This window comes from Apiospora aurea (genome assembly GCF_038362705.1).
Source record: "Apiospora aurea strain CBS 24483 chromosome Unknown utg000005l_segment0_segment0, whole genome shotgun sequence".
NCBI classification, from domain to species: domain Eukaryota; kingdom Fungi; phylum Ascomycota; class Sordariomycetes; order Amphisphaeriales; family Apiosporaceae; genus Apiospora; species Apiospora aurea.
In genome coordinates this window covers 5,174,456-5,199,892 of record NW_027117392.1, presented here as the reverse complement: position 1 = coordinate 5,199,892, position 25,437 = coordinate 5,174,456, and the positions used below count along the sequence as shown (strand labels likewise).

The 25,437-nt window shown below is 54.2% G+C and overlaps 9 protein-coding genes across 9 annotated transcripts; 6 read left to right on the top strand and 3 right to left on the bottom strand.

The window, feature by feature from the left end:
* Positions 1-577: 577 nt before the first annotated feature.
* On the top strand, positions 578-3,103 carry PG986_008143 (MOSC N-terminal beta barrel domain-containing protein; the record flags this gene model as incomplete). Its single annotated transcript, XM_066844365.1, has 2 exons — positions 578-653; positions 708-3,103. The coding sequence occupies 2 exons, from the start codon at positions 578-580 to the stop codon at positions 3,101-3,103; spliced, it is 2,472 nt and encodes an 823-aa protein (XP_066700477.1).
* Positions 3,104-4,654: 1,551 nt separating this feature from the next.
* Positions 4,655-6,154, top strand: PG986_008142 (uncharacterized protein; the record flags this gene model as incomplete). Its single annotated transcript, XM_066844364.1, has 1 exon — positions 4,655-6,154. The coding sequence occupies one exon, from the start codon at positions 4,655-4,657 to the stop codon at positions 6,152-6,154; it is 1,500 nt and encodes a 499-aa protein (XP_066700476.1).
* A 675-nt stretch (positions 6,155-6,829) lies between these two features.
* Positions 6,830-7,183, top strand: PG986_008141 (uncharacterized protein; the record flags this gene model as incomplete). The annotated part of the gene is made up of 1 exon (XM_066844363.1): positions 6,830-7,183. One exon carries the CDS (start codon positions 6,830-6,832, stop codon positions 7,181-7,183), a length of 354 nt encoding a protein of 117 aa, XP_066700475.1.
* Positions 7,184-10,812: 3,629 nt separating this feature from the next.
* Positions 10,813-12,670, top strand: PG986_008140 (uncharacterized protein; the record flags this gene model as incomplete). Its single annotated transcript, XM_066844362.1, has 5 exons — positions 10,813-11,035; positions 11,140-11,168; positions 11,226-11,435; positions 11,499-11,746; positions 11,833-12,670. The coding sequence occupies 5 exons, from the start codon at positions 10,813-10,815 to the stop codon at positions 12,668-12,670; spliced, it is 1,548 nt and encodes a 515-aa protein (XP_066700474.1).
* A 1,354-nt stretch (positions 12,671-14,024) lies between these two features.
* On the top strand, positions 14,025-15,131 carry PG986_008139 (HpcH/HpaI aldolase/citrate lyase family protein; the record flags this gene model as incomplete). The annotated part of the gene is made up of 4 exons (XM_066844361.1): positions 14,025-14,262; positions 14,363-14,455; positions 14,517-14,542; positions 14,598-15,131. The coding sequence occupies 4 exons, from the start codon at positions 14,025-14,027 to the stop codon at positions 15,129-15,131; spliced, it is 891 nt and encodes a 296-aa protein (XP_066700473.1).
* Positions 15,132-15,356: 225 nt separating this feature from the next.
* On the bottom strand, positions 15,357-15,740 carry PG986_008138 (uncharacterized protein; the record flags this gene model as incomplete). The annotated part of the gene is made up of 2 exons (XM_066844360.1): positions 15,357-15,482; positions 15,540-15,740. The coding sequence occupies 2 exons, from the start codon at positions 15,738-15,740 to the stop codon at positions 15,357-15,359; spliced, it is 327 nt and encodes a 108-aa protein (XP_066700472.1).
* A 451-nt stretch (positions 15,741-16,191) lies between these two features.
* On the top strand, positions 16,192-17,300 carry PG986_008137 (CORD and CS domain-containing protein; the record flags this gene model as incomplete). Its single annotated transcript, XM_066844359.1, has 2 exons — positions 16,192-16,297; positions 16,408-17,300. The coding sequence occupies 2 exons, from the start codon at positions 16,192-16,194 to the stop codon at positions 17,298-17,300; spliced, it is 999 nt and encodes a 332-aa protein (XP_066700471.1).
* Positions 17,301-20,609: 3,309 nt separating this feature from the next.
* PG986_008136 (uncharacterized protein) lies at positions 20,610-21,644 on the bottom strand (the record flags this gene model as incomplete). Its single annotated transcript, XM_066844358.1, has 2 exons — positions 20,610-21,390; positions 21,484-21,644. 2 exons carry the CDS (start codon positions 21,642-21,644, stop codon positions 20,610-20,612), a joined length of 942 nt encoding a protein of 313 aa, XP_066700470.1.
* A 1,500-nt stretch (positions 21,645-23,144) lies between these two features.
* On the bottom strand, positions 23,145-24,476 carry PG986_008135 (uncharacterized protein; the record flags this gene model as incomplete). The annotated part of the gene is made up of 1 exon (XM_066844357.1): positions 23,145-24,476. The coding sequence occupies one exon, from the start codon at positions 24,474-24,476 to the stop codon at positions 23,145-23,147; it is 1,332 nt and encodes a 443-aa protein (XP_066700469.1).
* Positions 24,477-25,437: the final 961 nt, after the last annotated feature.

Below are 25,437 nucleotides of genomic sequence, written 5' to 3'. Positions count from 1 at the left end.
ACCCAATGTATGTGAAAGGGGAGCAAGCACTAGGCTGGCTGTCTCAAGATGCTAGCGTTCTGTTAAGTAAAAACGAGAAAGCGCGGTGCAGCGCGTCCAGGTCTCGGGCCATTCGCGATCAACGCGTCGGATTTAAAGTGGTTTTCGCAGGACCGCGTCACGCTAGCCCTTTGGACCCGATGCGCGGCACGTGCACCTCGCTAGCCTCTTCAGGCGCGCCACTTCTCGGCCCAAGCTTCTATGGCGCCTGACCCCTGAGTACATGTACCCGAAGCATTGTGCTGGAGAATGGAACAGGGCGATCTCCGAGAGTGGAATTGTCTCCCGCGGTCAACCGGGCGCTCGGCATGTGCTGGATTGCGGTGTCAGAATCCACTTCCCTTATCATTCCATTCCCAGTCAAGTCCGACGTCGCCACTCCTCACCTCGTCTGCATTTGAGTAGGCAACCTCACGAACGGCCAGTTGGAATATGTTGGGATAATTAGCTATCATGCGAACATACCTCGCAGTATGCTTGCTGAACAAAAATCCACGTTGCTAGGCGGGATTTCTTCTGTTGCGCCAGGATGACCAGGATGGCAGTCGAGGACGGTTCGGCCTATAATGATCGCATTGAAGCGCTTCGAGAAAAGGAATACCCCATGCTGAAAGGTGAGTCCACCCTCCGCATCTCGCCGCGGACTCCAAACTGACCTGCCGCCGCAGATGATAATATTTACCTTGATCATGCCGGGACAACCTTGTACGCAAAGTCTCTCGTTGACGAGTTTGCTGTGGATATGACTACGAACCTCTACGGGAACCCGCACTCTGCAAGCAGCTCATCGCAGTCATCCACGGCCCGCATTGACGATGTTCGAGTTCAGGTTCTGCAGCTGCTTAATGCAGATCCGACAGAATTCGATGTCGTCTTTGTTGCAAACGCCACCGCAGGGATCAAACTAGTTACAGAGGCCCTACGATCCGCACCTGGCGGGTTCTCTTTCATGTATCACCAAGCTTGTCATACTAGCTTGGTGGGCGTTCGGCAAGAATCCAGAGCCAGCTGCTGTATCGATACCGAAACGGTGCAGAATCTGGTCGATGGTGCCCCTCTCCCGGATGAGATAGTGTCTCCTGGAGCCCCCTTATTATTTGGATACCCTGCACAATCCAATATGGATGGGGCCCGGCTTCCACTCGATTGGTCTCATAAGTTGCGGCGTCAAAAAAATACTGCTTCCTTTGGATTTTACACGTTGCTTGATGCCGCCGCCTATGTGACAACCACCCCCCTCGGTCTGGGAGACCAAAAGAACGCTCCTGATTTCACAGTCTTGAGCTTTAATAAGATATTTGGCTTTCCGGATTTGGGGGCATTGGTTGTCCGGAAGGATGCAATGCCTGTCTTCCAGCATCGAAAATATTTTGGAGGTGGCACCGCTGATATGGTCGTCTGCGTGGGAGAACAGTGGCACGCCCCCAAAAATCAAAACCTACATGAAGCTCTTGAGGACGGCACATTACCTATTCACAGTATAGTGGCATTGGGAATTGCTCTGGGGGTTCATCGACGTCTATTTGGTACCATGGCTGACATATCACTGCACACGTCTTATCTAGCCCAACGCTTGCACGACAAGCTGGATGGTATGCGACATGGCAATGGACGACGTGTCTGCAAAATCTACTCTCCGGCGGTCAAGCACGTGGCTGGATCAGTGGTTTCTGGGCCCATCGTAACTTTCAATCTCCGAGATGAAGGTGGTGCTTGGATCAGCTTGACCGAATTTGAGAAAACGGCAGTACTCAAAGGATTCCACATACGAACAGGCGGGCTCTGTAATCCGGGGGGTGTCGCGGCTGCCTTGGATCTCAAGCCATGGGAGATGAAGAAAAACTTATCTGCTGGATTCCGGTGCGGGGATGACAATGATGTCTTGGGTGGAAAACCTACTGGCACCATTCGCGTCAGTCTTGGGGCCATGAGCACAGTCTCCGACGTGGACAGATTTGTGGCTTTTATTAACGAGTTCTATCGATCCTCAGATGGAACAACGTTCAACCAAGCTAAGGGCGAGTCCAGGTCCACCACTACAGCCGATCTCGTGGTAGCCAGCATCACAGTATTTCCCATAAAGAGCTGTGGCGGTTTCCATATCCCAGAAGGGCAGCCATGGGAGGTCAAACCAGAAGGCTTAGCGTGGGATCGAGAATGGTGCTTACTTCACCTCGGCACGAGCCAAGCCTTGAGCCAGAAGCGCTACCCACGCATGGCTCTCTTGCGGCCATGCATTGACTTTGAAAAGGGCGTTCTAGAGGTATCCTACATCGGCGAGACTCCCAAACACCTCCCTTTGAAGATTGCAGTACCTTTGTCGTCAGACCCAGCTTACTTCGAGTCTTGCGACACCAAATGGCGCACATCGCGGGTTTGCGGCGAGGAGATTGTTGCGTGCGCGTATACATCGGCCAAGATCAACACCTACTTCTCTGAAATCCTTGAAGTGCCGTGCATCCTGGCTCGATTCCCCTCAGGCGGCCAAGGCCAGAGCATGCGCCATGTCAAGGCTCAGCTCCAGCACCATCAAGCAGGATACCACAAAACGAAACGGCGAGTGCCCGGCGCCTTTTCGACAGCGATAGATACACCACCAGACTCCGACTCCGAGGTTGATCAACGACGGATGTTGCTCTCGAATGAGAGCCCGCTCCTTGCTGTCAATACAGCCAGCCTCAGAGCATTGAACACGGAGATACGGAAACAGGGTGGCGAAGGAGTCTCTGCAGATGTATTCCGGGCCAATATAGTTCTAGACTCGTCTGATCAAGAAGATGATTTGCTTGCGTACACAGAGGATCATTGGTCCTCTTTGAAAATAGGGAACCATCAGTTCCAAATGCTCGGCTCCTGCCGCAGATGTCACATGGTCTGCATCCACCAAGACACCGCAGTCAAGAGCGAAGAGCCATTCGCGACGCTAAGCAAAACCAGAAGATTCAACGGCAAGGTCTTCTTCGGCACACACATGTGCTACGATGGCGCTGCCAACGATGGCAGGGCTCTGGCTCTGGCCCCAACGATAAGAATTGGTGACAAAGTATCGGTTGATTGCGGCTGATCGTATACATGTAGGCTGCCCCCATGGCAGGCTAACCTGATTATCAAGATAGAAAGCATCCCATATGTTAAACAACCAGCGCTTATCTGATTCTTGGCGTGCAATACGAGTGGCCCGGGCCTTGAATTATGGAAAAGCAGTTAGAGGGTTTTACCCGACAAAATATGCTCAGAATACTGGCTGTGTGTTTGACTTCATAGCCGTGACAGGGTGAAGGTATTGCGCACTGAAAGTATGTTGCCAGATCGAGACGTTGGGAAGGAGGAGCAAGTACGATGTATGTAGCTGCACCGACGAGCCTATCACAGACCAATCATTCAATGAACAAATGCCCGGGGCTGCCTGTCATACCACCTTGACCACCCGAATGCGGCGGGGTCGACGGCCTGTGCAGTTTGCAGCTGCCGGCTGGGTGTCCACCAGCATCGACCTGAGCACTACCTAACCTACCTACGTTACATACTTGTCAAGTAGACAACCAACAACATATGCTGATGGGTGGCCAGCCCCGAGATCTCCAACGGGCTCCCAGCCAAACACGTTAGCTACCTACTCTGCTTTTAGGTATAGCTTCAGGCACATATTGTCTGCCATTCGACCGGCATAACCCATTCTGCAGCAGATCGAAAATCGAACCCGAAGACGAACGCACCCCACTCGACGCCTCCAATGCGGCCTAGTCTCCGAGCATCCACGCGTCGGGGTGGTTTCTAGCGTCCGAAGTGCCTATTATGGGACGTCGAAACGGGGGTTGCCATCGCTGAATCAAAGTTACGGTTGCTGGAATGTCTTGCCTTGACGGCCGCCAGCGCTCAGCCACACCACAGGCAGACAGGTAGGAAAGGTTAGGCGTCCAGTCCAAGTCCAATCAATCCGTCCACGGTCCATCGATTGATTGATGGGGTTTGGCACGTCAATCAGGGTACTTCTGCGAATTAGCCTGCCCGTGACTGGGTTTCCAATGCCGCGTGAACGGTGAAGAAGAAGCGAACTTGCACTGCACGTCCTACACTACTGCACTTGCACCTCTTTCCTTCCCCTACTTACATACTTGTTACTGAACTCCTCGAACCCTCCTCAGCCCATTCCTTCGCTATGCTACACTGCACCACGCCCTTGCTGGAGAATAATAAACGACATATCGTTGCCCAGTAGGACCTGGGTCAATCGGGGTCAACGGAACGGACGTCCAAGCGACGTTGACATGGGCATACCCGCTTTGCCCGAAACCCTGCGGTGATTCCTTTACGGCTCTCTGGTCATAGCCCGCCTTTGAATGGATCGCAAATCAGCTTTCGATACGGAATCGCAGGAGAAACAGCAACAACTCGGCAAACATATAAAAACAACGTCACACAATGCCGCCGCGGAGATCGCACAAAAAGTCGAGGAGAGGTTGCCGCCGTTGTAAGAGTCGCAAGATAAAAGCACGTTACCTGAACCTCCCAGCACCACCCTGGAACCACCATCATGCCGTCTTTCGCATATCTTGCTAACCGTCGCTCTAATAGTGCGACGAAATACACCCACGCTGCGGCAACTGCCTGAAGCATGGCGTTCTTTGCGACTTCGAGAACCCAGACATTGCAGAGTCTCTGGTCGTGCCAGACACGCCTGTTACCTCGGCTGCTTCCCCTGATCCTTCTTCCATGGGCCTTTCGCCCATTCTTTCCCTCCCTGGGAACGCCCTCGCCCATCTTCACGGCCGCTGCTTCGCCTAGCTTTCCCGACATCCCCATTTCCATACCTACCTCTTCACGCCATACGAGCCCGTCACTACATCCTAGACCGATGGCCCTATACCGAAATCCTGATCCACCGCCAATCAGTCCAGCCTCGCAGAACAATCGCATGATGGAATTGAGGCTCCTGCATAATTATACTACCATCACATCTAAGACACTGTCTCTCGCGAATCCGGACATCGAGGCGGTTTGGAGGGATACGGTTCCGCACCTCGCCTTCTCTGGCGCCAGCTTCCTAGCGGATGGTCTCCTTGCCGTTTCGGCCCTGCACCTCCGCCTCAAGTCGCCCAACGACCGTGAGCTCATTCGTGCGAGCCACTCATACATGGCCGCCAGTCTCTCCGAGTACAGTGCTGCACTGAGCAAAGGCATCAACCAGTCGAACGCCGAAGCCTTGTTCTTGACCGCAGCCCTGATTGCCTTTCAGTCTACAGCCTCGCGCATATTCACCCGGGACGATGGTGGCGACGTCCGCGAACGAAGCGACGGCTATGTCTTGCCCATCTCGTGGTTCCACGCCTTTCAAGGCGTCAAGACGATTGTAGCTACGAGCTGGCAGTGGTTGCGGACCAGCGGGATAGTAATACCCATTATCCAGTCTCAGCCCTCTTTGAACCTTAACCTTAGCGCCACCAAGTCAACTTTCTTTGGCCACCTCCTGGACGGGCTCGATCAAGAACTGGACACCCTCGAACCTGACGTACATTCGCGTACGCTAACCCGGCAGGCCTACCAGCATGCGGTCGCCGTCCTAAACTGGGCTCACAAAGTACCGCGCACCGGGGCGCCCATGGTGTTCCTCGCCACCGTTTCCAAGCGCTATGTCGAACTCCTGCAAGCGAAACGACCTCGAGCACTGGTCATCCTTGCCACCTTCTTTGGGCTGCTCAAAGTTCTGGACAGCGGGGTATGGTGGTTGAAAGGTGTCGCCCGTCGCGAAGTCATGGGCATTGTCTCGTTCTTTGACCCCGACGACGAGGAGTGGTGGCCCCGGTTGCAATGGCCGGTCATGGTTGCCTTGCACGAGGGCGAGACTATTCCTCCCGAGATCTGGGGTGCCGACCTGGACGAAGAAACCCCAAGCGACCCGAACCGTGGAAGCGAGCAAGTCTTGTCGCACATTGAGGTGCTCACGCGGATGTTCAACTCAATCGATCCGTCACCCAACGGAGAGGCAACATCTTCTGATGACGATACTGCACAGGCACTGCTGGCCTTTGTGGAGAGGGCCGTGGCCTCGCCAAACCAGGCACACCAGACGATGTTGATGGATCTGCTGGATCTACCTGTACCTCAAGTCGACTGAGGTCCGGAATGAATTTACTCTGTGATTATGTCCACATTGAACGTGAGAAGCAGGGTTTACACGCGTCATTGGGGGTTAAGCAGTTCCCAAACATGGGGGCAGTGCTCTACATATGCTCCAAACCTAATATGAACGGCGTTAGGGGGTAATTCAGACGTTCAATCCGACTAGACCTGAAAGATTACCCAGATAATCATACATCTCGAAGGATTAGTATGCCAATCCCCTACTATCAAGATCTAGGCCGGCAAGATCGCACTATCCAACTGTATAGGGAATCTTTGCAGTTTAGCCACGGCAGTGCTTTCGGCGCCACAGCTTGCTTTTGGCTCGCATCATTGCAAGGCAACCGCGTCTGCCTAGGACGCGATGGATGCCGTGGTGGGGGCTGTAAGCAGGCTGCAATTTCGCTAATGGCCACTGTGCCGCCATCCCACATCGACATAACAATCAACAGCAGTCGCTCGGCCAGTTCAGTCGGTCTCTTCGTTATTTCACGGCACTGCTTCAGACATCTTGCAGTCGTTGAAGATTTGGCCTTGTTTGCCTGTTACTCGCACTCGCAACTTAGATCTACCTGGCCGCCGAGAAACAACTGCAGCTACAACGATCAACATCTGCAGACCCATCGGGACCTTATCAACTAGCCAGGTCGACGATTTAAAGTAGCCAAAGATGGCCGATTCAATCCCCGCCTTTTTTCAGAGCCTACTTCCGACCACAAGGGCTCCCGCGCCACGCGCCCCGACCCGTCTAGCATCAGAAAGCCGAACAATCGGCGGGACGCAGGGTTCTGCCTTGGCGAACACACAGGAGACGTCCTCCCCGTCTTCTGCTTATACGCCCGAAGCGCCCATGACGACTACTAGTGCAGGTGCGAGCGGAGCTGGCAACAGTAGTACTCCCGGTGTCACTTCTGAAGCTGACCCGGACGAAATCCGAAGGCTTCGGAATCAATTCCTGAATGACCGCTTCGGCGCTCCGGGGAAGAAGGGTGGCCGGAACGGACGCCCCCAGCCGGGATCCTGATCAACTCCATCATCTCCCTGGGTCCGGGCGCGATTAACTCCGCGCACAAAGAGTTCCTAAGCACCGGAACGTTTCCTGCGCGCCCTCTGGAAGGGATAATATAGATGGGGCGGCAAGACCACAACACATGCGCTTGGTGAGAGTGTGGCAAACTTGAGTGCTTTGCGGCTCAAGATCAGAACACGGAATCTGTTTCAGCCCTTCCCGCCAGCGCCTATACAACACTGAAATACAACACTGATCAGTCAGTCATATTAAGAAAGCAAAACAACAAAAAATTTGGAAGGTCGGCCTTGGGTCGAATCCGATAGAAGGAAATGTTCGAATTCTGTAATTAAAGAAATTGGGTGTCTCGTCTGCTAATAAATTAACACCAACTTCATTCGACGTTGATTGAAGCTCTAGCCGACTGCATGACTGTGACTGCATCTCATCCTGTCTTGCATAGACTGCCGCGTATCCAATAGGCATTGATGGGTAGCATCATGGATACATATTGATACCGTGTTATACAACGACTGCAACTGCGGTGGTGCAGATTGCTTCAGGTGTGCCTTGTATGAAGCGTTGCTGCGGGCCGTAACGAAATACCAGGGATGGATAATTAGGCAGAGGCTACCGCAGATAGAGATGCCTTGAAGGTAAAGGAGGCCATGGACCAACTTCGTGTTGGGGGTATGGGTGTTGGCAGGGTGCATTTCCTGGTGTCTTCGGCGATTCTGCCGGGACGCGCAGGTATGAACCAAGCGGCTACGACGTTTCGGGACCAGGAGTTTGTTTCTTCACGATCGCTTTCCGTAGGCTGTGCTGTGTGCCATCAGCTGATGACACAGAACTAGTCCATGATCACGGGGATGGAGTACCATCGGGTATTATTTCTAACGTCATTTTTTTCGGTCGCGATTATCGAGCCAACCACGCGCCCCCATTCCATGTTGCTTTTTTGTCTCTTCGTTGGTGCTACCCCGGACAGAGCCCAGCCAGCCAGCCAGCCCTACCCGGGCCCCTGGTAGGGCGGCGGCTTGGCCCGATCAGGGTCTTCAGTGCGCTCGGCGCTTCATTTCACTTGCCTGGGATAGGGAAGCAAATCAGTAGCGGACTTATCACCAACAGCATTATGTGCTGGATGGAGTCATTGGCTCTTGGCTAGCTGAGCTTGATCGGCCTTACACTCGATTTGTATGCGTTCCGATACGTGGCTACGCGCTGAAAAAGGAGACATTACCTACTTGCAACCTCCTGTCTTCCGATTTCGATATTTTCGTTTCTTATCCCATAGCCTGCAGCGCCTCGAGAAAATCAGCTGAGGTGTCATCACCCTATTTGTGTATGTCTAAGACTCTTCTTCTCCTTTTGTTTCTCGCGGTCCCGAATTACGAGCTCATGTGCGCCTTGGTTGTTCCAAGTTTAGCTATGGCTGTACGTTAGCCTCCCCCTCTCTCTCTCGCTCACGGTTTGCTCTCAGCTCCAATCCAATCCCGGCCCGTCAGGTCAAGCCGCATTGGTGGTTGCAACCAAGCAGGCAGGTGGTAGTAGGTTGGAATAGAAAACGTGGGATCGGCCCCCAAGGCTGCGGGATAATGTAAGATCTTCATTGGCAGGGGGAATGATGGGTGGGAAGCCGCATCCTAAGTACAAGGGTGTGTGGTGTGCAGCACCACCTCGCTTCTTCTCCCCCTTACCCCTACTTTACGCCGGGCTTTTCTTGTTCTCCAACCGGGGGTACATGTTGCACATCGGTACCTATTATTGTTGTTTGTTGTAGGACTCGGCTCTGACCTGGCCTCCTCGCTAATGCCCGGTAATCGAGAGCCTCGATGCACTCATATTGTTACGTAGATGAGGTGGTACAAGAGCCCCCCTGCCCCCCTGCCCTCCTGCCCCCTGGTCAACGGAGAGAAAGAAAGAAAAACGTGTTTGATTGCTGACATTGCACAACCGCCCAGCCGAAACCCCTGCCTGCAAGCCATAAGGCGAATTTTTGATTCGTGAGCCGCTCAGCTGGTGCCCTATGACCGGGCTGAACTGCGACTGCGACTGCAAAAAGTCTTGTCGGCAGCGAGCTGGGCGCCACTTCCTGCCCAACGCCAAAGGCTGGCTGGATGGAAAGTATGCAGCAAAGCAAGCAAGCAAGCAAACGAGTGACGATGCTGACCATTGCGTGCGCCCAGTAGTCGACGGGGGGGCTTCGGCGACGACCGATGGCGTATCTTGGATCCCTGATCGGATGCAGTGTGTGGAGTGACCAACTACATGATGCGAGTGTGGGTGTGTGGGTGTGTTAAAATAAACCACGTTTTTTTTTTCGTCACCAAAATGGAGGGTAGCTGACAGCAGCCCTGCGCGTGTGCGCCTGGTAGGTTCGATCAGCACAGTCAGGTCCGTCCAATCGAGTCACCCGCCCTGTCTGACACAGACACACGCATATCGCGGCTACGGACCAGTCACGCTCCCAATCCACCTCCGGGGGAGGGATTCCAAATACAGAAGCAGGAGGCGGTGCCCCCCTCCCTCGTATATGAGTGAGGTGGGGGTTACCTTCACTGGAATAGCACAGCTGAGCAAACTGTCGTCAAAGCCAAACGAGTAGAAGCGCGAAAACGACGACGGTGATGTTATTAGGTTGCTATCAGGAAGGTGCTGGTTGCGGAAGTTCTTAGTGCTTACGGAGGGGTGGTCAGTCAGTTGCTATTTACGAACAACTCGAGCCCGGGACTGAGCGAGAAAGCAAATCGTAGATCGCAATGTGAGATCTCTCCCTCTTTTTCTCCGATCTTGCGAATTTGGAAATGGGCATGGGAGCTGCATGTTGACATGCCGACATTATTACCATGAGGCCCTTGTGGCGTTTTTTGTTTTTGGTGCTACATTGGGCGGACAACTTTGCATGGAATGACTGCTTGCTAATTTATTCCTCCCAACAAAATAGGACGAACATCGTATACGGGCAAACCCCGAAGACAGAAAAAAAAAAAAAAAAACACAAGGGCGGTTATTCATGGTGATGCCGCCTGCATGGTGAAGGATCCGATTGCTGGCTCTATTGATCTTCGGTCATGGCCGCCAAGCCCAACCCGAATACCGCCCTTTTTCCTCCCAACCCCAATGGACCCTATGACCCCCCCCGCAAATGGGCTGGCTACCCGGATGGGCCATGCCGGGATTGAGGGGAGCGTGTAGTTGTCGCGTCGAGAGGCGGCTGTGGTGACTCGATTTCTCTTTTCGCAGGTGGCCAACGATGGATGTATAAGTCTGACGGGAGGCGCAGGGGCAGGCAAGGGCAGGCAAGGGCAGGCAAGGGCAGGCAAGGGCAGGCAAGGGCAGGCAAGGGCAGGCAAGGGCAGGCAAGGGCAGGCAGGGGCAGGCAGGGGCAGTAGAGCATCTGCCTATCATTGTGCTTTCCATTATGGTAATGGAGGCTATATAAATCCTGTCCGAGGATCCTACTTGTCTTTATGGCCTGGTTGCCTCAGCATTCCTACTCACTACGACTAACGCTATTGCCATTGCCATTGCCATTGTCATTGTCATCGTCATTGGTCTCGTCATTCCCGTGTTTTTCAACCAGATTCTTCTTTGCTCTTCCTTGGTACATTTCCCGAGAGCGAGGTCTTATGGTTGTTGCAAACATGTTAGCAGGATTGGCGGACGTCGTTACCCTCATCCAGCTGGGTCTTCTCGGCTGGGTCGTCTACGGGCTGCTCTCGGCCGTGTACAATGTCTACTTCCATCCGCTGAGGAGGTTCCCCGGCCCGCTGGCGGCTCGGGCCAGTAACGGGTGGAAGCTGTATATGGAGGTGTTCCGGCAGGAGTCGCCTGTACACCTTCTCCAGAAGTTGCACCAGCAATATGGTACGTATGCCATGGGCGGTTGAGGGTTCTAGACGGGCTCTCTTTATGGTTGGGGCACCAACGAAGCCTTTCAGGAGCGAGGCTGACCACATCGATGTACACAGGCGACGTGGTGCGGATAAGGCCTAACGAGGTATGTTGGGCATTCCAATACCGTCTTCAAAATGAAGAGGAATTAACCCAATCCTAGCTACACTTCTCATCCGCCCACGCGTATCATGACATCTACAACCCGTCCGCGCGATGGGACAAGGACCGGGTCCAGTACGAGTCCGTCGGCGCGGACCACTCCATGGTCAGCCTGATCCCCTACGAGGAGGCCAAGCAGAGGAAGGCCGTCCTCAAGTCCCTCTTCTCCCACCGGGCAGTTTCGAATCTACAGGGCTTGGTTCGACGAAAGGTTCGTCCTCGTTTCCTTGTGTCTTCCAACGAGACCCCACGTACTGACCTATTTCACACGCAGGTGGACCACCTCGTCCAAGTCTTGAAGAAACGCAACGAAGAGGGCAAGTCTTCTGACCTGCTCATGGCATTCCGGTGCATGGCCCTCGACGCCGCCACGGACTTCTGCTTCGGCACCTCCCTCGACGCCCTCGACGTCCCCGAGTTCAAAGCGCCCTTACTCGTAGCCATGGACGCCGCGCTGCCGGGCTTCGTCGTAATGAAGCACTTCCCGCTCCTGCGGAAGATCGCCCTGCACCTACCCTCCTGGTGAGTTTCTTGCATCTTATCCCGCCACGGCCTCCTTGTACGTCCACAAGCACAAAGAAACTGACCATCCCACCAAAACTGTACAGGCTCATCGGCACCGTCTACCCCGACCTAGTCGGCCTCCCCCGGACGCAGGAAATGGTGCGCCAACAAGTCGCCAACGTGATCGCGCACCCCGAGATCCTCAAGGCCCAACCGCACGCGACCGTGTACCACCGCCTCCTGGACCCCGAAGCGCAGCAGCACGCACACCCGGCCGCCGTCCTCTTCGACGAGGCCAACACGCTCATGTTCGAGGCGACCCACACCGTCGCCGACCCGACCATGTTCGGCCTCTTCCACATCCTGAGCAACCCGGCCCTGCACGCGCGCCTCCTCGCCGAGATCCGGAGTGTCTGGCCCGACGGCGACGGCGACGAAAACGCGCCGCGCCTCGAGGTCCTCGAGACGCTGCCCTTGCTCACCGCGACCATCAAGGAGTCCCTCCGCATGGCCCCCGGCATCGCCTCGCCCCTCTTCCGCGTCACCCCCGCCTCGGGCGCCGTCATCGACGGCCGCGGCGTCCCCGCCGGCACCACCGTCGGCATGTCCATCTACCACGTGCACCACAACGCGGGCCTATTCGCGAACCCGGAGCACTTCGACCCGGACCGGTGGCTCCAACAGCCACACCAGCAGGACGAGAAGCCCAGCAAGGAGAGCAGCCTCGAGCAGTGGTTCGTCGCCTTCAGCCGCGGCCCCCGCAGCTGCCCCGGCAAGAACCTCGCGTGGTGCGAGATGTACATCCTGCTCTCGACCATGCTCCGCACCTTCGACCTCCGGCTCGACCGCACCACGGCCAACGACCTGGCGTGGCGCGACTGCCTGGTGCCCTACTTCACCGGGCGGCACTTGCACGCTTGGTGCCTGCCAGCGAAGGAGTGAAGGTGAGGCGCTGCGCGCAGCTCAGGAGTTATTTGTGTACGTCTACGGACAGGAAATGGACAAAACAGGTGTCCTGTATTGTATGCTGGGAAGGTGTCTGGCGTTTACTTTCTTCCATTCGAGGTTCTGTGTAGATTCTATACCCCTTTCGTTTCTACCCGGCTGGGTAGTGTAAGATAGTGTACAGTAGGGAGTCCCAAGACATATAGAGAATATGCTTGTAAGATGCCTCAAACGATTGCGCGCCCCGAATCACACTCGTCCTCTGTACCTGCCTATCCTCAAATTGACTGGCCAGGCCTAATTCCAAACTCAGTAGTCGGTCAAACAAACTACCACCAAACTCGGGATATTATCCTGTACTCACGATAAGCACACACGTCAATCGCCAAGTAAGCGTAGCCGGCCCGCACAAAGGGCACGAGACTTCCGTTCTCTCTGCCATCCGATCACGCCGGGGGCCCGTCGGCACATCAGGTAACATCATTGGAAACAAGAAACCTGAGATCAACACCCAAGGCTGAACGGCCCGGCGGCTGGGCGGCCTCTCGACCTGATGAACCCGAAACAGCAGAGCCACCTGAGTATGGCCCAAATATGCTGCAAATCCCAGACGAGGCGAACCGTCATAAAAAGGGGGAGCATCTTGGCAGGTAGGGCTATTGAAGTGACCCGGTCCATATGCTTGTTGAGAATCATCCGCGGGTGTCGGCGTCCCTGCAGTCCAACTCCGCATCGGGAGGCCCCCTCGACGGAGACGCCGCCGGCGCGACCACAAGACAACCGAGTACCGAGGCTATTTTCATGGTCAACGTCAGGTAGTCAATACAGGGCGCCAAAACAAGTCGTGGTTTCTGAAAACCGGGGGCCCGTGAAACGAAAATGAACCTTCCATCCCAGGACACGACGTCTGTGCATGGATGCGTACTTCGAGCACCGTAGTCACTCTTCCGCGTAAGTGTTACAGAGGGCAATCTTGGCATTTAGGGAAACCTGCGTTTCTTTCTCCCAATGTCCAGGCAGTGAAACGAGAGCCGTTTTATGAACTTATATACTTAGATGACTCGTGCATTTCGCCCAGGTCGCTGGAGATAACAGCCACATTCCCGGCACGATCCCCACGTTGCGGGGGAGTGACATGCCAAGGGCCCCCCAATGTGGGGGGTTGTCTTCTTCTAGTCTGTACATCCGAACTTGCGGAGATCATTGCCCCGAACCTCGATGAGGAGACATGGCATGGCTGCGTTGGGATGAGGGGAAAAGAGAACATCGCAGACGTCTGGACTGCCAGCCAGACCTTGTCCTATGATGTCCTATGAATCCCCGTATACTTCTGTCGCAGCGCTTGCTGTCAATGAGCTTGAGATTGCCTTCACTTGTGCCTAAACGAGCCCCTTTCAGACAGTTTCAGACACGAGCTCTCAGCAATAACATGCTCCAGGGTTGCAAGGCGAGGGAGGCCCTAGCCAAAAGCGACGGCGCGTCGCTGGGGCTCTGGCAAACCTTCCCCGGTGCCAACATCTCAAGAATTTTGGCGCGATCTGATGGCATCGACTGGGTCATGGTCGACTGCGAGCATGGCAACATCGACGGTAAGCCAAACATGGCCTGCGTTCTCTCTCTCTTTTTCCTCTCTGTGGGGCGGCAATCTCATTGGAATCTGTATAATGTCACTGACAAGGAAGCGCCCAGATGCTGCAATGCATGAGGCCGTTCCAGCTATCGCGAGCTGTGGAGTCAGTCCCTTGGTGAGACTGCCGGACATGCAGGGCTGGATGATCAAGCGTATGTTCATCCAAGAACAGAAAGGTTGTCGTCTTGTGATCTAACTCCGAGCGGGTACCAGGCGCACTTGACGCGGGAACTCATGGTGTCAGTCAATAAATAGCCCGAACAAGTGCGAAACGACGGCTAACAGTGGATGTAGGTCTTGATACCACTGCTACGGTCAGCTGAAGAGGCCAGGAAGGTTGTGGCCGCGGCCAAATTTCCGCCAGTGGGCCAGCGCGGTCTGGGCTCCCCTTTCGCAATGGAGCGTTTCACGCCGGTTCCAACCATGACGGAATATCTCCAGACTGCCAACGATTCTCTTCTCACCATGGTGCAGATAGAGACCAAGGAGGCGCTCGAAGCTGTCGAGGAGATTGCAGCCGTCCCGGGCGTTGACTTGCTCTTTGTTGGACCGTTTGACTTAGGTAACAACATTGGTCTGCCCATACTCGACGGCGTGATGGAACCTGGTCTGGAAGAGGCCATTGATCGTATTCTGTCGGTAGCCCACGGAGCTGGTAAGAAAGCCGCCTTCTTCGCGACGAGTGGACCACAGGCCAAGAAGTATGCGGACAAAGGATTTGATATGATCAGCGTCGCATTGGATGCAACTGCCTTGCAGCAAACAATGTCTGTGTCTCTGAACTCGGCTCGTGGGCTTGACGCACCATCAGCAGGAGGTAGATACTAGGAGGGATGGCAACTTGATAGTTGGAGCACTGCACCAATGCGCACCATCGCTTGGATTTTGCCAAGGACCGGCTCCATTAGCAGTTGAAGTATGTGTAGATACAGTCATGTGCTAGTCGCGACATTGCCCAGACTGAGTACCGCTTGGGAAGCTTCTCAAGGACGATGCAAGAGGCAACGGACAGGCTTAGGAGGAAACTTTGTATGTAGATTAACCAGGGAGGATTCAAGCCGCTTCGGCTTCATCCATCTTCTTTTGAACATCTACGACATTGAGATGGTGCATAAGCTTCAACGCCTTGGAGGCTGACTTAGGGTCTTCCTTAGGTGCGGTGGCCTTGCTCACGTGTATCTACACACCTGGGGATTAGCGTTTCGACGAGTTGCTGGTTCATGGGCATCTACGTACCACCGGAACATCGAACTCGTATAGGTCTCTCCAGCGAGGGATGGACTCGTCTTTGATGATGTCGACCTCTGCATACTCAAATGGGCGGGAGGCCTTCACCTCGGACAGAACGGACTTGGCTTTGACGCAGAGACCACAATTCTCACGCGTAAACAGCGTGATGCGAGTCGCGTGTTGAAACAGTCTGGTAGTGGCACGCATGCTGCCGGCTGTCTGCGGGGGCCTGGGAAGATGAGGTTGCACAAATGTAAATACGCGTTTGAATAAGTAGTCGGTGGCAGCGTGTAGTGAAGAAATAGTGCCTAAAGCTAGGTAGGTAGGTACTGTAAAGTTGGTTGTGCCTTGCAGATGGGATCTCCTGGCCCAAGGTGGAGCCCCCCGGAAACCAGTCCGTAGCAGGGGCGGCAGTTGGCAATTGACAAGCCATTGCCAGCTTGATCCCTGTCGCTACGGCGTCATCGCCCAATTACGCCCAATAGCGGAAGGCGGTGAGGCTGCCCCTCCAACAATTGAACAATATTGTTGTTTGTTTCTATGGCATTCCTTCACTTCCATCCCAAGAATCTCCCCATAGATCTACGGCAAGCCTGAGCCAGCTTCGTCTTTGGGACATTGGAATTGGCATATTCAGTATCCATATACCGACAACACCATGGCCCAAAAGTGCGTCCACAAGGGCTGCGGCAAGGAGTACTCCGACCCGGAGGAGGTCTGCAATTACCATCCGGGCCCGCCCGTTTTCCATGAGGGGCAGAAAGGTGAGTAGGCAGCGCGGTTGCATCCAATGCCCGAAGGCGAACCTTTATGGCGCCTTTGCGTATGCCGTATTACCTTTTCTTCTTTTACTGAAACATATATGATCCACCAGGGTGGAAATGCTGCAAGCCCAGGGTCCTGACCTTTGACGAATTCCTGGAGATCCCGCCCTGCACCCAAGGCAAGCACAGCACCACCGATCTGCCGCCGGAGATAGAAAAGAAGACGGTCGAGGACGTTCCCGCAGGCGCTCTGGACCAGTCTCTCTCATCCAAGCTGGCCGAGGTCCCGACCGATCTGCCTACACGTGCTCCGCTCGCGCCCCAGCCGGCACCAACGGCCCCGCCCCCACCGCCCGAGTCCGAAGACGACGAGCCATCTCTGGAGATTCCCGAGGGCAAAGAGTGCCGACGCAAGGGCTGCCACGCCACTTACAAAAAGGGCCAGACTCGGTCGGACGAGGAGCAATGTGTCCATCACCCCGGCGCCCCCATCTTCCACGAGGGAAGCAAAGGCTACAGCTGCTGCAAGCGGCGCGTACTGGAATTCGACCAGTTCATGAAACTCGAGGGCTGCAAGACGTCCCCGCGACATTTGTTCATCGGCTCCGGCCAGGAGAAGAAGAAGGGCAACGGCAGCGGTGGTCAATCCCAATCTGGCGGCGAGGAGTCCTTGGAGACGGTACGAAACGACTTTTACCAGACCCCCTCTACAGTGATAGCGTCGTTCTTCCTCAAGAAGATCGACAAGGACGCCGCGACGATCAAGTTTGAGGAAAAGAGCCTGGTGCTGGACCTGGTCACGAGCGATGCGGTGCCCAAGCGATACAAGACTACGGTCCCGCTTTACGGCGCGATCGACACGGAAAAGAGCAGCTTCAAGATCCTGGGCACCAAGCTCGAAGTCAGTCTGTACAAAGCCGACGGCGCAAGCTGGCCTGTTCTCCGCAGCGATGACCGGACGACTGGCGAGATTCTGCAGGTTGGCCGTGCCGGGCGAGTGTAAGCGAGTCCTGGATGACGAAGTGCATTGCGACGCTCTTCATCCGAAGAAAGCAAGACGGAACAAGAAAAACAGAGATAAACGAAGCACCCGAAGCCGTCTTGGCGAGTCTTGAGGTGCTGGTTGTGCAACAAACTATTGTCTTGGGCTCTTGGGCGTAGGACCGTTGCAGATCTTGGGCCGACATGACAGCAATGACCCGTGAAGCTGCTGGAAGACGGTGGCTTGGCAGCGCTTATGGCAGCCTAACAAACTCGCGTTGCAAAACGATCATCAACTAGTCGGTGGATGACCGACGCCATTGCGATGATCGTCATGTGCTCTTGAGGCTGTGCACAACCGTGATGGACGGCGCATCAGTCGAAGCTTATGTTATGTTTTAGTCTGCATCTTCAGGCTGTGGTCATGGATTAGATCTACCAGCGAACGGTCATGAATCAGAACTAGCGAACATGCACCTTTGCGTGTATCCATGCCGAAGAAAATAATAGAAAGGTGTCACTTGAGATGAACATATCCCCTTGATGACGAAAGCGCAGCTTTTCGTATACTTGCCGTGAATAATCGACAAGACGGTTTACCCGATCAAACCATATATCTAATATATTCAGTATGGAGTATCTTGGTGGGCAGGCCCTTTTCTGACGGCCCGGCAGAAGATGTACGTACACCTCCAGTAGTACCCATGTAACCTCCAGCTGTGAGCCTCAAAATTGAAGCTCTCTATTACTTAAGCATTTAGAGTTAAGGTTGTTAGTCACAATTAATGCGCGGTTAGGTTGAAAAGGGGGGCCGGGGGCCGGGGAGGGGGCAAACGGGACTGGGATCAAATCAATTGGGGAATGTGGTGTGTGTGTGTGTGTGTGTGTGTGTGTGTGTGTGTGTGTGTGTGTGTGTGTGTCCCTCCCGTCGTTACATCCCGTCCGTTTGTTTGATGGCTTGGGGATCATGGAAGTGGTCTAGAATCTGCATGGCTTGCTGTATGTCTCTGAGCCTCTTGTCTCGATCTCGCCCTCTCCCTCGCAGCCTGTTCCAGCTCTCTTTTTTCTTCGATTTGCACCGTCGATTGTGATTTGCCTGCCCGGATGGTGTTTTCCATCCATCGAACAACGCAATCACACCCGGATAATTTCGCCATGGTTTTATCTAGCCCCTTGGCAAAGGGAGCCAAAAAAAAAAAAGGAAGCATAAGGAAAATAAGAGGCTCTCTTGGCTTTTTTTCTTCTCCTAAGCCACTACCAAAGATTTACGTATGTGCTTCCTTTTGGTATCACGTTGAACAACAACGGCACAGGCGCTCCCACAAGACACCACCAGAATAATGAAAATAAAAAACATGGAAAATGTCGGGCTTATCATTGGCAAAGTATACGTACATGCTTGTTTACAGATGAGTGATGGTGTTCGGACCAAATCGTGTGGTTCCACGAGCCCGTTTTGTTTCGTTTGGGGCTGGGACTGGGCTGGGCATTGGCTGGGCTTTCTGCGGTCTGCATACCTACTCGGTGTGTGATGCAAAAGACAGACTTCCAGTACGTGCGGCCGGTTGCGTACGGCTGCTGAAGCATGTGTGTCTTACCCAGGCGGGCAGGCAGGAGAGAGAGAGAGAGAGAGAGAGAGAGTGTGTGTGTGTGTGTATGTGTGTGTGATACTGGAAGATAGAAGGGAGCTGACAGATCGTGGGTGTTTCGTCATCTGCACACTCTTATCGCACTGCATCCCAGGACGTTCTTGTCCATCTTACGCTGCACCACACACCCACCGCCAAGGCCAAAGAGGCAGAGACATACCGGTAGATAAGAGAGATTGGTGTGTGCGTTACCCTGGTGGAGGCTGTGCAGTGCTGTAAGTGAGTCGCCAAGGCGCGTCTAAACACCCATGACGACGACGACGACGAGGTCCAGTCGGGTACATACCTAATGCCCAGTAAGAGCAAAAAAAAATTGCATTATCATGTATGCGCACGTCCCGCGTAGACGATCGTCATCGAGGAAATGACAGCCCGTGGTCTCCGAGCGAAAAGAAGCCAGAAGAAACTGTGTCGCATCCAGCTTCTATCCAGCCTTCCATCCATTCGGGGCCCGGGAGCTGTAGCAATCTGATTTTGTGTGGTGATTCGAGTATCAAGGAATGCATATCAAAATCCAGATATAGAGAGCGTACATACTTTGGACCGATCTAGAACCCGTTGGGCCTTCATCGTCAGGAGCCAAGAGGCGGCCGGCAGCCCGGCACCGCGGACGCCTGGGAGTTGGGACGAGACGAGAAACAGGCCTGGATGTCCATGTCATGCAGCAGGCACACATATGTCGGGCACCAGATTAACAGACCCGTGGTACTGGGCCCACGAATCATTGGTCCCCTCACGGTAGCTCACAATTGCGCCTCATTCTGCACGTGGATGGCCCCTTCCGCTATATCCTGGGCGTATGCTTTCTTCTTCTCCTGAGAACAATTTTCCCGATATGAGGCGGCTGTGCTGGGAATTCCGGATGCTGCGGTTGGCCAATATCCCCGACTTCATGCCAGTCATATCGCCATCTCTCTCTCTCTCTCTCTCTTGAAGAATGCCGATGGGCCGGGAAAGGAGAGATGGGTTTTTGTTGAACAATTTGCTGACTCGTGCACGTCTTTTGGTAGCAATTGGTTTCTCGACCCCCTGATGTTCGTCACCAGACTTCAGGTCGTTTGTTTCGTCAGCCTGGGCGAAACACATCGCAAAACACGAAGAAAATCATGAGTTAGTAGTGTTAAGATTGCATTTTTTCTTCTTCTTTTGTCATGTTCGTTCCATGCTCGGACGAACCCTCTCGTTATCCCTTTGCCCTCATCCTCAACATTGACTAACACCGCTTGTTCAACGCGCTGATGGCGGAACAGGTATAATAATAAAAACAAAAAGAATAATCCTTTAACCAATGCTTTCCCATGCCAGAATAACCCAAGTGGCAGTGCTTCGCTCCCAGTAAATGCCATATCCCATAAGTCATAACGAATAATCGTGGTCATGACTCCTGCTATTCAGGGTTTATTACCCAAAGCTTCCTGACCCGTAATTGTGTGAAGTGTCCCTACGATATAGACAAGTGAGCGACGAAGGGTCGGTTAACCGCCGACCTCGAACCCAGGGATTCAATGGATCCTCCCCTCCCAAGTAGGTCATGTCCTAATACTCGATCTCATCAAAAGCGAGGGACAAGAGTTGGGCAGCACCAACAATAGACAAAGGCGAACTCCCACAGCCCAAGCTCAAGGAAAAGCAAAATCAAAGGCGACAAATAGCAAACCTTCCTCGACTTATTTGCGACTTGCTCAACCCAATAAGCCCTTACGGCTCTGTGGTGACATTGGCATCTGTGATGACCAGGGGCGGCCGTCGAGATATGGATCGCTGCCGGGACGCACAAGGACGGCTTGTATTAAGGCGCGGCCCTCGCTCATGCTCACGAAGCTGGGCCACTGCCGAATCGCTTCATCGTTGCCGGCCCCGACGTCGATTTCGAAGAAGAAGCGCTCCTCGCCGCCAAGGGTGCTGATGAGACTGGGGCGGTGCGAGTTCCGGTATATTGACCGCTGGCCGTCTGCTTCTACATCCGCATCCCCGTTGATGGTGGTTCCGCCACTGTTCTCTTCTTCGGCAGCCCCATCCTTCGCAGCAGCCTTTTCGGATCCGTCAGGCTCCTTGATAGAAGTACCGCGTGTGCTGTGTGCCTGGTGCTTCGCCTTGGCCTTCTTGTACAGCTTGTGCAGGCAGAGGGAGAAAACATGGCCGAGCCCAGCTACCACCAGAACCGGTGTACCCATGGCAAGTGCCCATATGGGGTGCTTCACGTTCCAAATGGTATGATAGAGTGCCAGCACGACGCCTCCGATGGCGATCTGGGAACCAAGTTGCATCATGGTCCAGGTCGACCAGTACAATGACATGAGATCCTCTCCGTCACAGAATTGTAAGGCGAGAAGGCAGAACGTTTCGATGACGATGGTAACAGCAGAAACTAGAAAGATGCAGATGCAGGCCGCCAGGGCGCGCTTCAACTTTTTCCGATACACGTCCATGTCGGCGTTGGGCTTTTCCTTATACCACATCGTCCTAAGAAGTAGCGTTATCAGCATCGGGCATTATTAGTGGGGGATATTGACCGGCTCCAGCGGCGAGAGAACACCCTCGTTTAGGCTAACGTACCATTGGTAAATCCAAGATGCAAGGAACAAGAAGAATATGACGAGAACGAACATAACCCAATACAGCCCTTCGAAATGGACCCTATCGAGGTGCGAGGCGAACCTGGCGTAGTGGTTACATCGACCGGGGTCGTAGGCTTGGAAACCGCCGTGGCCAGCCATGTTGTTGTCGTTGGGAGGCGGGACGCTCTTCTAGAGCGAGCGAGCGATGCCGAGGGAGAGAGAGAGAGAGGGAGAGATGGAGAGAATAAGAGAGAGGGAGAGATGGAGAGAATAAGAGAGATGGAGAGAGTGAGAGAGATAAGTAAAGAGTGATATTAACGTTAAGTGAAAGCAGCAGCTCGTTGGGAAACCGTTTGGTCTTTGCTGTTTGTGTCGTCGACACCTTCTAGAACACTGGATACAGACCCAGAAGCAACATCGGGGGAAAAGTGTGGGATACGGGCCCATGTATATAGTACCAGGGAAGACAGCAATCCCGGGTGAGACCCATCCTCCCAGTGACGAGGGAAAGAATGTACTTCGTTCATGTCGTTCCCGGGGGCGTCCTTGGCGCGGTGGAGGCGGAGGGCCGCACGTTGTATCTTCGCAGAACAGGCGTGCCTGCCAGGACCCTTGGTTGAGTGAAACCTTATAGAGGGTTTAACTGCTCACTCATCAAACCGTATGCAGAGCCAGAGGAAAGAGCAGCTCGTAGGGCCCCAAGGAGGGCAGGAGGGCCCAAGGGCAAAGGGGGGAGCCAAGGAAGCCGGTGGCTTGCCCGGACCAAACGCCCAGACGCTCCGAGCTGCCAAGTGGATAGCCGCATCTGATGGTGTTGGCGGCAGGTGGAAGACCAGGTCCAGGGCAGATAGAGTTCGGATTACCGACTGTGTGACATTATCCCCTTTCAGACTTGGCATGTCGTTGCTTGGCGGCTGAGGATGAGTGGGACAACGTTGCTGATCCTGGCCTTGGCGGTGATGGGATGCCGTCGCTCGCTGTAGTATGCAAGCAGCGCCAAGAGATCCCTACCCAACTCCCATCGGAGTAGCATTGCATATTTCTTCTTGGGGGCCCTGGCTTGCCCCGAGTGCATCCTGGTGGATCCCCAAGATCCTAGTGACGATGCTCGCACTTAGACGTGCCTTCTCAGTACGTCACTCGCCTAATGCAAGCCAATCACGTTCGTCCAAGGTATACATTGAAACCGACAGATCCATTGGTATCCATTGCTGTGGCTAGGTAGAAACCACTTTGTCAAACATCTATCTACTGACTAGAGGGCGGGGAGTCGCTACACTCGGACAGGTCAGCATTTCAACCGCTGTACGGCTGAGTAGATGCTGACCAAACCCACAGGTCAGAGTAGAGAGTACAGACGGGTAGCATACGTACGCATTCTCTATCATCATCATCACGACAAAGCCACAGATATTACCAGAATGTCAGAAGGTAGGGACCTACCGATCTTTAGCTACACATAGTCAACAGCAACTCGGAATAAAATTTCGATGCGGCCGAACTGGCCGGACTAGGCTTGACTCAGCCACGGCTCGATTCAACTCAACTCGGCTCACAACTGTGCTAACTTCAGTCGAGTGGAACCGTTCTGGATAGGCGCCCATCAAACCCGGGGTGTTTTTATTCTTTATTTTCCTTTCCCGCCTCGGGGCCCGGGGACTAATCCATTCCCTCCATCAACTCGGTCCTGTCGAGAACCATGCCCTTTTGCCCAATATACTCACGGAGGGATTCCCACTCAGTACCCTCCTCTTCACCTTGACGCCATTGCTCTTGAAACCCCCATGCACAGGCCACCTTGTCCAGCGCCGCTCTTTCTTCTTCTCTGACCCAGCGCATACGCAGGGGAATACCCGGGGCCCATGTGACACGCTTCATTTGATCGTTGGCAGTGGCCATGGCTACCACTCCGATGGAGGCAGTGAATCCGACGTAGGCCAGAATGCCAGTGAAGGCCACTTTGGTGGCCATAGCTGGGTCCATGGCATTCTGCAAGATGGAGAAGTTGGACGCCAAGCCATACGCGGCGAGGGGTGTGGCGGCCAGCGCAGAACATGGGACCAGGGCCTTTCGAAGCAATTTGGCTCGGATAAAAGCCGGGGTAGTGTAGCTGTTTTCAATGATGCCCACTGCAGCGTCCAGATTTTTGGCCTCCACCGCCGTGTCAAGCGCTGTTTCGATTACCTCGGGGTCTATGGCATTGGACGCCTTGTTGGGGTTTTGCTTCGCGTAGCTGACAGAGCTAGAGGCCTCGCTTGGCACAGGTTTGGAAACGTAGAGCTGGAAAACTTTGGGCAGGGTCTCAGGTTTGCCCAGGACAGCCTGAACTTCGACATACTGTCGCAGCAGGCTTGGCGTGATGAAGACGGTTGGGTGAGCCACAGTCGCATATGCCGCATCTGATATCTTGTCGATCATCTGCCTAACTTGTGTGGAGATGTTTCCGTCCACAGCGCCCGTATTGGAGCGGGAGGACGGCACCGGGGCGCCCGACTTGCGCTCGTTTCCATCCAGCGAGAGTAGGTTGGCCGCGGTCGAGTCCAACTCTGTCACCATGTGATTGATCTGAGGCTGTACCGATTCATCCGTGATGTAGCCTGCCACGACGCGGCAAGCTTGCAAAGCCGCACTTACGTCGGCCTCGGGGGGTATTCTATTGTCGTGCCCAGTAACCTTGACTTTGCTGTTCTCCAGGTATGCCATCATATCGGTGAGGGATGACAGCTCCGCTCTCGACGCACGGGAATTCGATGGCGTCCCTCTGCTGCCAAGGCGCGCAGAGTTTGCATTTGACTCAGACGCGACGGCCGTCGTGCTGCCCTTGGGGCTCTTGGTGACGGCAGACGCTTGCCATGACGAGTTGGCTGGCGTGCTCGCTCTTGTCGCAACGCCGCGGCTGGCTCCAAGCAGAAGTCCCCGGGACTTGAGGGGGTTGGCGCAGTGAAGGCGGCCTTGGTCGTTCTCATGCGACGAGTTGCGACGGCATCGCATAGCTGGCAAATACGGAGGGGTCGAGGCATTGCTCTCTGTTTCTGTTGGACCGGACGTCCTGCAAACGACGCTTGGCTCGGGATGTGCACGGTCACATGAGTGAGCAAGTTGCGGTGTTGGATGGATGCCGGGTCGAGTGTCTACTGAGCAGCAACAGACTTGATGCTTGACGTCGGCATCGCCAGCATTAGAGTGGTGCTTGGTGCTTGGAGCACGCGAAGTGCGCTGCAAGTGGATCGGAGCTCTTCTTTTTGCTCCGAATTTCGTGTCCCACCAGCCCGCCCCAACTTTAGCGTAGCAAGATCGCCCAAATATTCCATCCATTCATTAACAGGGGTTACGACCAATGGTTTAACATCATCGTGCCATCTATAATATCTGTTATATCTACTTGTGATGTGTGTGTTTCTAAAGCAGCCAATGAGACTCCTTGCTGAATAGATCAAAGGGTAACTCGTCTCTTTGGTGAGTATAGTTATAGAAAAGGAAACACAACTGCCCTCCTGGTCGGACGGTATCGACTTCCACAGACTTTTGGGCCCCTCGATTATTCTCCATAGCCCAAGACTGATACCAATGATGCGGGAGTGGTGCGGAGAGAATAGGAGCAAATCCCGTTCACATGGAATGCATCTTTTCTCTGTAGGCGCAAAAAAAGCAATTGTCCTGTACATTTGCCAAGGTCGGGCCAAGCCCGCCGACGTCAGTAGCGGTTCTCGATGGATGACTCTTGCCTTGGGACACGGAAACAATAAACCTAGTAGTGGCGGCTCAGAGTCTTGGTGCTTCTCTTGGCGCAAACCACGTCGTCTCCCGGCAGCCAAGAGCAAACAAACGCTGACCTTTGAGTTCAGGGCTGATATTGATCGACGACACCGAACCCGACAAGACAAACACGGTTTTTGCCAATGCGTACAGTGGATAGGTGTAGATATCTGCCCGTCATTTGAATGTCGTGAAA